We start from the raw sequence: 12877 nt of genomic DNA on the forward strand, positions 1-12877 counted from the left end.
TCTTATCCTTAACTTCGATGTGACTATTAAGATGCTATAAAGTTTTGCAGATGAGGTTGTAAATAGCCACAATGAAAGCATTAACTCTCTTGGTCACTTTTCTAAAGTGCACTTTATATTTTTTTCCAGAGATAGATAATAAGAAATAAACCTGAATAGTTTTATTAAAAAGTCTACTTTCCTATTTTCCAAGCACAGTGGTATAATTATGGCTCCAATTTATGGCATATTTTGTAGGATTGCTGATTAATTATACAGACCTCCTGATGTTTTATAGTCTTTTCAACTTTGTTTCTCTCTGCTATTTGACCACTACAAAGTGAATATATTTAAATCACTTATTACTCAGGTTACCTCATTTTTTTTAAAAAATGAATTTACTATTAACATCAGTTTTCTCATAAATCACTATGACTCAGAAACGTTGGTCCTTGTTGCTCCTTAATTTTGGACCTTACCCTCCTTCTCTCTCTCTCTCTCTCTCTCTCTCTCTCTCACACACACAAACACACACACACACACACACACACTCACTTTCCTAGGCACACCCACACTGAGCAGAAAGCTACTAATACATTCCTTATTCTCTGCACAAGACAAACTTGCCTAAATTCTGCATTATTTACCCTGAAATGTTGGACACAGCAACAAAGCATGTTTTTTGTTGGAGATAATTCTAAGCGGTCTCATTTTTTTTAAACAATCACAGAGATCTAATTTGCATAATTTGGTGATTTCTTTAGAAACCATTGTAGCACATTTCGTTCATTGCCTAAGACTATCAATGTTTTCAGGATTACTTTAATTCTTTTTCATCATTCTTTAGAGTTGAACGTCTACACAAAGCCTCATTTGCAAGGTCTGCCAAGTATGATTTGCTGATTATCAAAGAAGGATTTTTCTAGAAATGTCTCTCCTATATACAGACAGGGCAAGCATGTTCAAGATAACATCCTGTTCTTCTCTTTGCTTTAAGTGAGATTCACAATGATCTGCTCTTTTCAAGTCCCCCCTCCCCATATCCTTCTCAGACTCCCTTTATCATCGGCATATCTAAATGACCATCATCTGCTGCTTGACCAAGACACTTTCAAAAATAAGAGCTCTCTGCTTCTTTCTTAAACTCTTCGCTTTTTCTGTCATTTTCTTCTCCTTGGAATTAGGAAAAGGTCCTTGTAGATTTGGGCTGTTAAATAGGAGAGGATCCATCTATCAAGTCTTTAACCGTTCTGTCGTCATGAGAATTATTTATCGAAGCCCATTACCTGTGTGACTTCACGGTTCTTTTTAGATGGTTTGTCTGAAAATAATAAAGACTCTCCCTTGAAAAGAAATAGCTTTCTTTGCCATCGAGGGGGGAGAAAAAAAGTTGGGTATAATAGTTGAGAGAAGAGAGGAAGGAGAATCTTTGCAAGGACTCGGCTTAATCATGGAAATTGCCCTTGTGCAAAACCAACCTGAAGGTACAAGAATGATTTCCCTGGGAAGAGAAAACTCAGGGTATTAACTTCAGCACATAAAGTCATTTTTTGAACTTTGTAGAAAACAGTAAATATAGCTTATACACATCCATAGCTAAAAATTTTGGTCAAATCTCTGTTTCCGTCTGGGTGCTGATTTTCCTTTGTAGTTTTATAATGTGGAAAAGCTAGACAAGGCCCATAAGCTTTTGAAAACAACCTGCATGGCTGAATTTGGGGACCCGAAGGACAGTATTATAATTTAGCAGATTCTTAACAAATCTGGTCTCCACCTGCCATCAAAAAAAAAAAAATTTAGAAATCAATTCCTAGTACCAAGAAGTATCACCATTTAGTCTTCTCAAAAACCATGTGACATTGAGGTGATGTCATTTTGATGCCTATTTTGGAAATGGCAGTCTAGGGCCCAGGGAAGTTTAAAGACTTGCCCTAGTTACATGTCTAGCAAATATGGAGGCCAAGATTGGAGCCATCTTGAATGCATATGGTGGAAACTGTGATCCTATGGGGAAATTTGAGAAAGCCTTGTAAGACCATTAAAGTGATCATGAGCTTCTGTTCTTCTGCAGAAGGCAAAGAGAATAAATGCAGCCAGCACAAGGGGGAGGGAGAGGCATTAGGGATTTTAACTGAACCTTGTCAATGGTGTTCTGACACGGACTGAGAGTCCACCTTCACTTCCTCTCTAAGAAATGCTACAAAGTTCTGGTAGGATGGGTTGGAGCAAACAAATCATCATCTTGCAATTACCAAAGGATCAAGAACTGGGGACACACTACAATCAAAACATCTTCTCCCTAGCATTAGCCCGTATTGCTATTTGTGGTGCAGAAATCTCCTCTACTGGCTAAATTACAAAATCTATAAAGTGGGCCTTTCTAATTAAAAATTAATATTGTCCTCTGGGCATTGTAGTTACTTCGAATTATGTCTTTATACCTTCTCTACGTTTGTTTGTGCTCTCAGGAAGTTAGTGGTGATCATGAATTTCTCAAAATTAATAAAAGCTATTTTGACAAGTAAAATTAGAAAAACAAAAAAAAAATGCTATTTAATTATAACCCAAGATCTAATTACCAATTTAAGGAAAATCCCTTCCATGTGGTTATATCTTTTGTTATTTGTGTTCTTCTTTTTTCTACACCCTCCAACACCACAGGGTGGCATGGTAGAAAGCAATGTTGTAGCCAAACCTGAGTTTAAGACTCTTTTCTGTTCCTTCTTAGCTGTGCTGATTGATCTTCAATATTTTAATTTAGTTCTTGGGATTTTTTTTAACTGAAAAAAAAATTGAAAACAATACTGCTCTTCAAAATATTGCAGATGAAATGAGATTAAAAACTGCAAACGTCTAGGAACAACCAGAAGTATTATCAGAGGTGCTTACTAAATCTTCCAAGCACCTTTTGTGCCCAACACTTACCCTAGTAATATTCACAGTGATTCCTCTGGATTTTCGTGTGACCAATTTTTTTTTCTCATATTGTCTTCCTTATTGGCAATGATCTGTAAAGACTCTTGTGCTTGCTTATTACTCTATTATTTTCACCATCTATTCTACTGGGTTAAGAGGTTCCTGACTGCCCTTTATTCTAATGAGTTTTGTTTTTAACTTTTGGAGAAAAGTAACATTACTCAGGATGCTTTGATAAAAGTGTGTCAAAATATAAACAATGAAATATATTACCTTTCTGCCTCTCCGCAGTTCATCTCCACAATGCCTGGTAGATTTATGTCGAAATCATCTCGGGTCCTAAGTTCTCAGAAGAAAGGAATTCTAAATCTTGTATTAACGGAGACACAGAGAGGTCTTGCATAAATTAAATATAGCAGTGTTAAGAAAGCAGTTTTAGACAAAAAAAAAAAAAAAAAAAAAAAAAAACAGGTCCAAATGTGTGTCCTTTGTTTAATTTCCTTCTCCCCAAACGTGGTATTTCAGTGCTGTAGGATGACCCTGTGAATGGGTGAAGTACCATTGTTTAAGCAGCCAATGGAAAGTACTGCCCCTGACCAACATGCACTGTATGGAAAAGAATGATTAAAATTCACTGTGTGATCTTTAACCCCCAGCGAGTCCCAGGTAGTCAGTTCATCCTGGGTTGTTTTATGGGTCTTTAAAACTGTTGTTCGGAGGAGGAAGTGAGACCTAGATCAAAGCAGGTTAAACCAACAGGAGGAATTTGGGTTGGGAGCAGGGCTCCAAGCAGGGGCAATAGGGTCGCAGCAGCCGGTTGCACACTAAAATGCACAGGGCTTCAGGGCTTTATTAAACCAAGCCTTACGACAGAAAGCAAATTATCTCCAAGAGGACTCTGTCACCACCGGGGTGCCTGTTCAATAGTGATGTCTCTCGCTGCCACAGAGACTCCGTGGAAAGATCAATGACGGGGCTGCTTGAAATTGCCCTTGCAATGAATCTCTTCTCCTTGACCTGCATTTATATATTTGTAATCTGAAGCATCCTTATTTCCTTAAGATGACGGGAGGAAAAAAAAGATGTATCTTTTAGGGCTCCCAAAGGCCTTTTTATAAATTTCATATTATCACAAAATAATCTTTCTTTTTTTTTTTTTTTTTTTGTAAACCAGGATACTTCATTTTCTCTCATCAGGCTGAGAATTTCCGTACGCCCTTGGAAATGAAATCAGTCAGCTCAGGCAGATGTCAGTTAAACATTAAAATACCTTTTTTGATTTTTATCAGACCAGATCGCCAAGATCATTCAACTCAGAACAAATCCTCTCACCCGCCTCCCCGCCTCAGAGAAGTTCTGGTGTCATTGACTCAGCGGACATCTGTGACATACCAGTGCCATTTAATCTGCCCAGATTTTTCTAATTTCTCAGCTGCTGCAAAGCCAGAGAGTTCAGGCCTCTTCCTGACTGCCCTTGATTTTAATGAGCTTTGTTTTTAACTTTCAAGAAAGGTAACATGACTTATGATGTTGTCTGTAAGATAATAGTCATAGAAGATTAGTTTAATAATGATTATATAATATTTCATTTAATAATTAATTTATTAAATAAATATTAATAATAAAATTTTTAAAAAGGACTGAATTGAAGAGCTGATTTAATCCACCAAATAAACCAGCTGAGTTCCTTAAAGAAGGAATTGAAATCATCTCAGGCAAGTGTCGATTCTTTCTTCCTCTTGGATTTTTATTTTCGCACATGATCCATTGCCCTACATTGGTCCACAATGCATTGTTAATACATCCCAGCTAGAGCAACTAGTTGACGTCTCTGCACGCTCCTGTTGGAACCCAAGGGCCAGGGCCAGGACAAGCAGGAAGCAGATTGATCCGTGACTGTGTGACGAGGTGCCAGGTCTGTAGAAGAAAACCACCTTCATTCTAATGCCTCCCTCTGCCCTTTCTCTGGGGACCTAGGACCAACCCTGATGAGTTTCACTCTTCATACCTGTTGTGGGTTGAGTAGTGTCCCCCCACCTTGAATTTTATATTCATGCAGAACCTCAAAAGGCAACCTTGTTTGGAGAAACGGTCTTTGCAGGTGTGATCGAGTTAAGAGGAGGTCATCCTGGATTAGCACGGCCCTTATCCGATGACCAGCATCCTTAAAAAAGGGATATTTGAATATAGAATTATGCACAAGAGGAGAGTAAAGAAATCAGCACACACACACACACACACACACACACACGCCCTGGGTAATGGAGGCAGAAGTTCGAGGACTTCCTCTCCAGGACAGGGAACACCACCACAGATGGCCATCAGTCACCTGAAACCAGGAGAGAAACATGAGACTGTCTGTCCCTCGGAGCCTCCACCAGTGACCAGTCCTTCCTGATTTCTGACTTGTAGCCTCCAAAACTGACAGTGAATGACTTCCTGTGGTTTGAAGCTGCCGGTTTTATCATCCTGGGTTATGGCAGCCATAAGAAACAAAGATCAGCCCCGTTCCCCTTCTGTATCCTGACTGTGTTTGTCTCTGTATGGTGTGGCTAGAGCAGGGAGGACAGAAGAGCAAGGGGAATCGTAGCAGCTCTCTGCCTGAAGCCTGCCCCGGATCCCTGCTGCATGTACTCGGCAAATGGTGGCCGTTTAAAATAGGGGGCTCCAATCTCAGAGGCCCCCCGAGGGCCAGGGAGGAGGTAGAAAGAGAGGATCATCTGCTTAAAGGGCTGTTCTCCTTCTCCAACCCGTGCATGCCCTGAGGGCAGATGCTGCTGGTATCGCCCTGTTTCCCCTTGGGTCCAGATGGCTTTTATTTACTTTTTAATTTTTCATTCTAATTTGTTATATATGACAGCAGAATGCATTACAATTCATAGTACACACATAGAGCACAATTTTTCATGTCTCTGGTTGTACACAAAGTAGAGTCACACCATTCGTGTCTTCATACATGTACTTAGGGTCATGATGTCCATCTCATTCCACCGTCTTTTCTGCCCCCAAGCCCCCTCCCTTCCCTTTGCCCTCTCTAGATAGGTGAACCCTTCAGTGGCTATAACCCAGCACCTCATATTCAGAAAGAAATTCAGTTTATCTCATAATTCCAGATATGCTCCCGCTCCCTACTCCACTATGAGTCAGCCTCCTTATATCAGAGAAAACATTTGGCATTTGGGTTTTTGGGGATTGGCTAACTTCACTTAGCATTATATTCTCCAACACCATCCGTTTACCTGCAAATGCCATGATCTTGTTCTCTTTTATTGCTGAGTAGTATTCCAACAGGTCTGTATACCACATTTTCTTTATCCATTTATCTACTGAAGGGCATCTAGTTTGGTTCCACAGTTTAGCTATTGTGAATTGTGCTGCTATAAACATTGATGTGGCTGTGTCCCTGTAGTATGCTGCTTTTAAGTCCTTTGAGTATAGATCCAGGAGTGGGATAGCTGGGTCAAATGGTGGTTCCATTCCCAATTTTCCAAGGAATCTCCATACTGCTTTCCATGTTGGCTGCACCAATTTGCAGTCCCACCAGCAGTGTATGAGTGTGGCTTTTCCCCCACATCCTCGCCAACACTCCAGAATATGATATACAAGTAATCCACAAATATATGAAAAAATGTTCATCATCACTAGCAATTAGAGAAATGCAAATCAAAACTAAGATTTTATCTCACTCCTGTCAGAATGGCAGCTATTAAGAATACAAACAACAATAAGTGTTGGCGAGGGGTGGGTTTTTATGTGAGCTCTCCCTGTTACTTGAATTAAGAGAATATTCATTGCAGAATGAATAGAACTCACAAGGGGCCACTCAGCCCTGGCTGTCTTGGGATGAAGGGCTGGTTGACATGTGTGCCCCCTTCCCTGCCTCATGATGCATAGGAGACCCTGATTGAGGGGTGCCTATCTTGACCCCTGATGGCCTCTGCAGCCAGCAATCCCCTTCTGCCTCTGTCCCCCGCCCTCTGTTTGCTTGAACTAAGCAGCAGCAATACTTACATATTTGGATTTCATTATATTTTAGCTCCACAGGACTGTTTGCCTGCCTGGTAATATGTGAATCTCTTGTTTGACTTTCAAACTTTAAACTTTTGAGCATGTTTTTTTTTTTTTTTTTTGAAAACTATCAGGTAGAGAAAAATAAGAGAAAGCTTGTTAGAACCCTTTGATATTATTCCAATGGCACATAACTATCAGCGAGCTGTGTTATCACAGATCTAATTTAAAGATGTTTCAACATTTAACAGTTTGAAACTTCATTTTTTTGTTTGTCTATTTCATAAAAGAAAGTCATTTCTGCCCACTCCCTGCCCTTCATTCTGCAGAAGGGCACTGGGTTATAGTCAGAAGGGATTTAATTACAAATAAAGTGTTTCAAAGGGATTCAGAAGCAAGCAAGGATGTACCATCTCCCTCCCAAGCAGATGGGCTTCCTTGCAGAGGTACTTAAAAAAAAAAAACCAAGAGGTCACCATTTTGGGGATAAACCTTTTCCTGAAGGTGATAGAATATTGTGGACTTGGCAGATTTTTGTCATCAGTAACTAAAGTCCCCCCAAAAGGAAAGATCAGCATTTTTAAAGGTCCCTCGTCCCCAGACTGGTTTGATTTATAGGACTGACAAGGTGAGCTCTTCCATGGCTGTAACCCAGGACCTCATATTCAGAAAGAGATTCAATTTATCTCATAATTCCAGATATGCTGCTATCCCCCATCCATCTGAAATCTCCATGACAGTAGGGACAGAAGGGCTTCTGTACGTTGCAGGTAATTTACTGTGTTGTGAACGAGATGACCTCTTTTCATGTTGCTGCCTTTATTATCTTTGACTCTTCCCTGATATTATCAGTGATTTTTTTTTTTTGGAAAAAAAAAAAAAAGTCCACAGACAGGTCAGGGCTAACCTATTCTAAGCCAGGGATGGATTTGCATTTTCAATTCTCTGTATCTGGCTCTGTCACTAGTTATGAGCATTAGGAGGAGCCCGAATTTTGAAGAGATTATACTCTTCCAGTAGACCAAGGTGGAGAGACTTGGAGGAGACGGAGCATGAGGGATCCTTTGAAATCTCATCAAGAAACCCACAAGAAAATAACACCGTCCTGGGTCTAGATTCAGGCACCATCTTCACGAAAAATAAATCAATATAGAGATATTCGTTGAAGAGCTCATTTTCTAAGTCGGTATAGCATCCAGATAAAGGATGCAAGTATCTAAAACACTAGCATTGAGTCACATTTCAAAAATTCCTCGAGTTCGTCCGAATAGCACTCAGAATGCAACTTTAGCACTGGGGATGTGGCTCAGTGAGTGGTACAGTACTTGCCTAGCATGCCCAAGACCCTAAGTTCAATCCCTAGCACTGAATAAAGAAAAGAAGAAAAAGCAAGCTTTATAGTTAACGCCTGGCTCATAAAAACCCCACTAAAGACAATAGGTTCGGTATCCAATATAAGATTGTTTACTTGGCCTTTATATGTAGAAATAAATAATCAAGCAAAACTATATGAAACAGTCACATATCAAGAAATATAGGGTCAATTATTTCATCCCTAGGACGCTGAGGTTCTTCCTCGGTGTTCAATATGCAGCATCCATCAGTCTTCTCAAAGTAGGCTCCAGAGAGAGAGAGCATCCCAGAATCCTCTATCGCGAGTTAGGAGCTTTAGAAGATGCTCAAGTTCAATACCAAGCTCACAGCTACAAGTCAGTCAACAGACGTACGGCGCTACCCTCTTCTCCCCCGTCACAACCACCTCCACCTGGACAGGTTCAGTAAATTTTTGAAGAGATTATACTCTTCCAGTTGTAAGGTCTGAAAACTCAATTTCTAATGAATTATTGGCTCATATTGGGGCATCTAAGGGATGCTATCGGCTTAAGTCAGGATGCTGTAAGGTCTCTGCCTCTCTCTTTTGGCTTATGTCTGTGTCTCGGGCCAGGTCTTTGATTTTTTTTTTCCTTCCTGAAGGCATACTTTTATTTCTTTTTATTATTTATTTCTGGTGTGGGTTTCTTTTCTTTCTATTTTATTCTTTGATGTGTTCTAGTTAGTCATTCGGGACAGTAGAATGCATGTTGACAACATCGTACATAAATGGAGTATAACTTATCATTCTTCTGGTTGTCCATGATGCAGAGTTCCACCCGTCATGTAGTCATGTATGCACAGAGGGTAACAATATCCTATTCAGTCTACTGTCCTTCCTTCCCCCATGTCCCCTCCAATCCCTTCACTCCCCTCTGTCTAATTCAAATTCTTTAAATGGCGGGCAAGATGATTGCCCATGGCTCTAGATTCCTGTCTTTCAAATTTAATGATCCTAGCAGGAAGAGATGGTCTCATCCAAGAGCCCCTAGTCTTAGGGACATGCTTATCCTTAAACCAGTCACTGTAGTCAAGAGAACAGGGTCTCCTGACTGTCCAGGTCTAGGTCCCTGTTTATCTTTTGATAGTGTGTGAATGGCTTTCTCGTTAAAAAAAAAAAAAAAGTAATGCCCATTCTCCTGTGCACTTAAATTATTTCTAGATATATACTCATCTAAAATCTTTATTTATTATGAGCTTCTTGACAACAGAAACTTTAGTTTTCACATCACTATGTACTAGCCAAGGCCTGATGCATAGAGGGCATTGTCTTAGCCTTACTAGGACATTTGGCTAATGAACTTAGTTGGTGCATTTTACATACCAGGCATTGTGTTCAACATTGCCCATCTTGACAGTCCTATGAGATAGAGTTACTTTTATTATTCCATTTCCCCAAATGAGAAAACTTAGGTCCAAACCTACAACTTACCTCAAATCACATAGCTCATCCATAGGAGAGTGATTTGAGTCTTAGTTGAGTTTCAGAGTTTACGTTCTCTGTCACTAAACTATATCACTTGGATGAGAACATGGTTGAGTTTCCCAAGAGAACACTCCCTGGAACATCACATTACTCCCACATATGGAATATACCTAGGGGTGATGAGCAGCCATAGCAATATGACATGATTTAATAAAGGCTGCTAGAAGTTACTCCGTCTGCAAATGACATCCTTCCCTGTCCTTCTCTTCTCTGAATTTGAACATTTAAAGCCCAATCTCTTTTACTTACCTCTTTGCAAATAACAAGGTAGGGAATAAAGCAACATTAAACCAACGTCAGGCACTGAAATCTTAAAAAGGAGTAGTACAATCGTTTGTAGAACTATTTTATGATTCCACAGAGCCCTTAGAAATTAGATAAAGAAGCATTGAAGATAAGAGACACGGAGAGCCTTGCGCTTGGAGTGCAGAGAGCCAAGTCAGATCCAGAACTGGATCAGCCATAATGTGTGAGGCACCTTTTGTGCTAACATAAACCAGAGTTTCTCAGGAAGGACCAGCATGTATAGAATGCTTTTCCGTTAACAGAACTCTTCATGTGTATTACTTCAATGTAGAAGATATTTGTTGTAATATCCCATAGGAGACTCTACAGATAAACAAATTAACGTGGACCAGTATTTCTCAATCAGGGTGCACTTTGCCTTCTCCCCAGGGGACATTCGGCAATATCTAAGGCCTTTTTGGTTGTCAGGACGTGGAGGGGAGGGGCTGAGCTGCCTAGTCCAGCAGATAAAGACCTGGGTGCTGCTCCATACCCTCCCAAAGGCTTATTCCAGTCCAAATGTCAGGGCCAAGGCTGAGCAACCCTGCCTCAGAGCACAAATAATTGGCCATGTCCTACACTTGACAAGTATGAGGGCCGAGGCTAGAACCCAAGTCATCTCATGAAAACTCCATCCCTGGATCCTTCATTCACACTCCTTGGCATTTTATAGCATGATCCGGGTAGGCAATGGCTTTAGGTGTTTTTGGAATTGCAACGATAACATTTTAATTGGAATGAATGATTAATAGGCCTGGGTGCTTGCAAGAGTCAGCTGACCCCTCAGAGCCTTTACTGAGCCTCAGGTCCATGTTAGCTGGTGGTGGCTGAGCTCATCTTTAAAACACAAATGTCACCTTACTTATGGAGTCCTCAGATGCTGACATTTTGCAATTCCAAAGCAAATTATCTTATAAATAGGAAGATGATTAACTCCTCGAAAGCTATTTTTGTTATTATTGAGGTAATTACGATCTGATCGCGACTCTATTTCTGTTAGTGCATCTGCTCTTTAGCAAACGAGGTATCAGATGGTGTTTATTGAGCAACTGTTATGTGTATCTGTGGTATGAATGAACAAATGGCCTCCCTCTCTGGATCTTTTTTTATTTTCAACCAACGCTTTGATGTAGCCTGTGCGAAATCATGTTTAAAAATTGTGGCTTTGAGGCATTTTATCATAAGCATCAGTACACATATACAGAAACTAATATGCACCTAAAATTCATCCTTCATTAACTTTGTTATTTTAGCTGGATCTTCTAGCGAATCGTGAGCTCTGTTGATCTGGGCTTTTCTATAAGGACACGATTTGCTGGTGATTGAAGAGCATGATTCTTCAATGAGCATCTCTTGTTTTCCCTGTGTTGACAGTAGGACTTAAGCCTAGTCTTAATGTTGCCTTCTTTTTCGTAATTTTGAGTTCAAACACAACTTTGTCATTGGCACACACCTGTAATCCTAGCAGGTTGGGAGGCTGAGACAGAAGGATTGCGAGTTCAAAGCCAGCCTCAGCAATGGTGAGGTGCTAAGCAACTTAGGGAGACCCTGTTTCTAAATAAAATACAAAATAGGACTGGGGATGGGGCTCAGTGGTCGAGTGCCCCTGAGTTCAATCCCTGGTACTTAAAAAAAAAAATACCTTTGTCGTAGCCAAAACTGCAGACCTCACCAAAAAGTAACCCAGCCACAGGTACCATGCTCCTGTGCTGATTCGGGATGACCCTGCTCATTTGTATGTTCATTTCAGATTGTCAGAAATGACAATCGTTGTGCAAAAAGAAAGCTGATTTCATTATTCTGTTAAAAAAGAAAGCAGGCCCGGAGGCTTCTGTCTGCTTCTCCCTGTATGTACCAATAACTAAGCAAGAAGACACAGTCTCTAAGATGACGGAGACCCTCTTAAGCACCTAGAAATGGGCTCCACATGTCCCGGGCCCTCTTCTTACCCTAACCCTATCAGATTGTTGCAGACGAGGAAGCGTCAACTTAGGAAGATGAGCTCGTAGAACTGACGGACGTGGAATGTGAACATTCCCTCCTATGCTTCCAGAACCTTCCACAGAGTTCTCCCACGTTCCACTGGATTCTGGAAGCATAGATCAAATGATCTGTGGGCAAGCCTCCCAGAGAGAAAGACGAGGCCATCAGATGCCCTAACGGATTGTCTGTCTTGAAAGAGGACAGAAACGGTCAGAAATCATGTCTGAAGAGTCGTACGAGAGACAGACTTCACCCGCTTTGCTTTCTTGGCTTCCATTTCAGAATCACCATCTCTGAGGATGGAAACCTCCGAATCGTCAACGTGACTAAGTCCGACGCTGGGAGTTACACCTGCATCGCCACTAACCATTTTGGAACTGCTAGCAGCACGGGAAACTTGGTGGTGAAAGGTAAGGACGTGCGCCAGGCGTATCCTGGACTCAGGCATGTGTCCCCCCGTCTAATAAGGTGATCTACAGAGGGGCCGTCGGGCATATTAACATGCACAGCTCTCCCCGTGTCCCTAGATTAACTCATCACCGCAGACATGATAGATGTGTACTTCTTGGGGAAGCGTTCGTGATGGAAAGGCTCTATCTTCCTTCAGCATCACCCCATACAGTTTGGAGGATTCTAGCTATTACATTACTGTAACTCATGTTATCTTCACCCCCTTTAATTAAATTTCTTTCGAGTCTCTGTAGATTTGCAATTCGTGTCTAGGAACACTGTGCTAACAAATTAAAAACCCATGACTCAAGCGCTATTTTTAGCAAACATTGTTTAAACAGTGACATTGGTGATTTTTTTTAAAAAGCCTGGCCCTGGTGGCGGGGGAGCTGAGGGAGG

General features: G+C 40.9%; 1 protein-coding gene across 2 annotated transcripts in view; it reads left to right on the forward strand.

Annotated features, from left to right (window-relative positions):
- Positions 1 to 12877, forward strand: part of Cntn4 (contactin 4) — a 432714-nt gene that overhangs the window by 355283 nt on the left and 64554 nt on the right. For both annotated transcript variants that reach the window (XM_071605984.1, XM_071605985.1), the window contains exon 11: positions 12311 to 12438. In XM_071605984.1, coding sequence (XP_071462085.1) covers positions 12311 to 12438 — 128 coding nt within the window. The remainder of the gene's footprint in view (positions 1 to 12310; positions 12439 to 12877) is intronic.

Source organism: Marmota flaviventris, chromosome 20, assembly GCF_047511675.1.
Source record: "Marmota flaviventris isolate mMarFla1 chromosome 20, mMarFla1.hap1, whole genome shotgun sequence".
Taxonomy (NCBI): domain Eukaryota; kingdom Metazoa; phylum Chordata; class Mammalia; order Rodentia; family Sciuridae; genus Marmota; species Marmota flaviventris.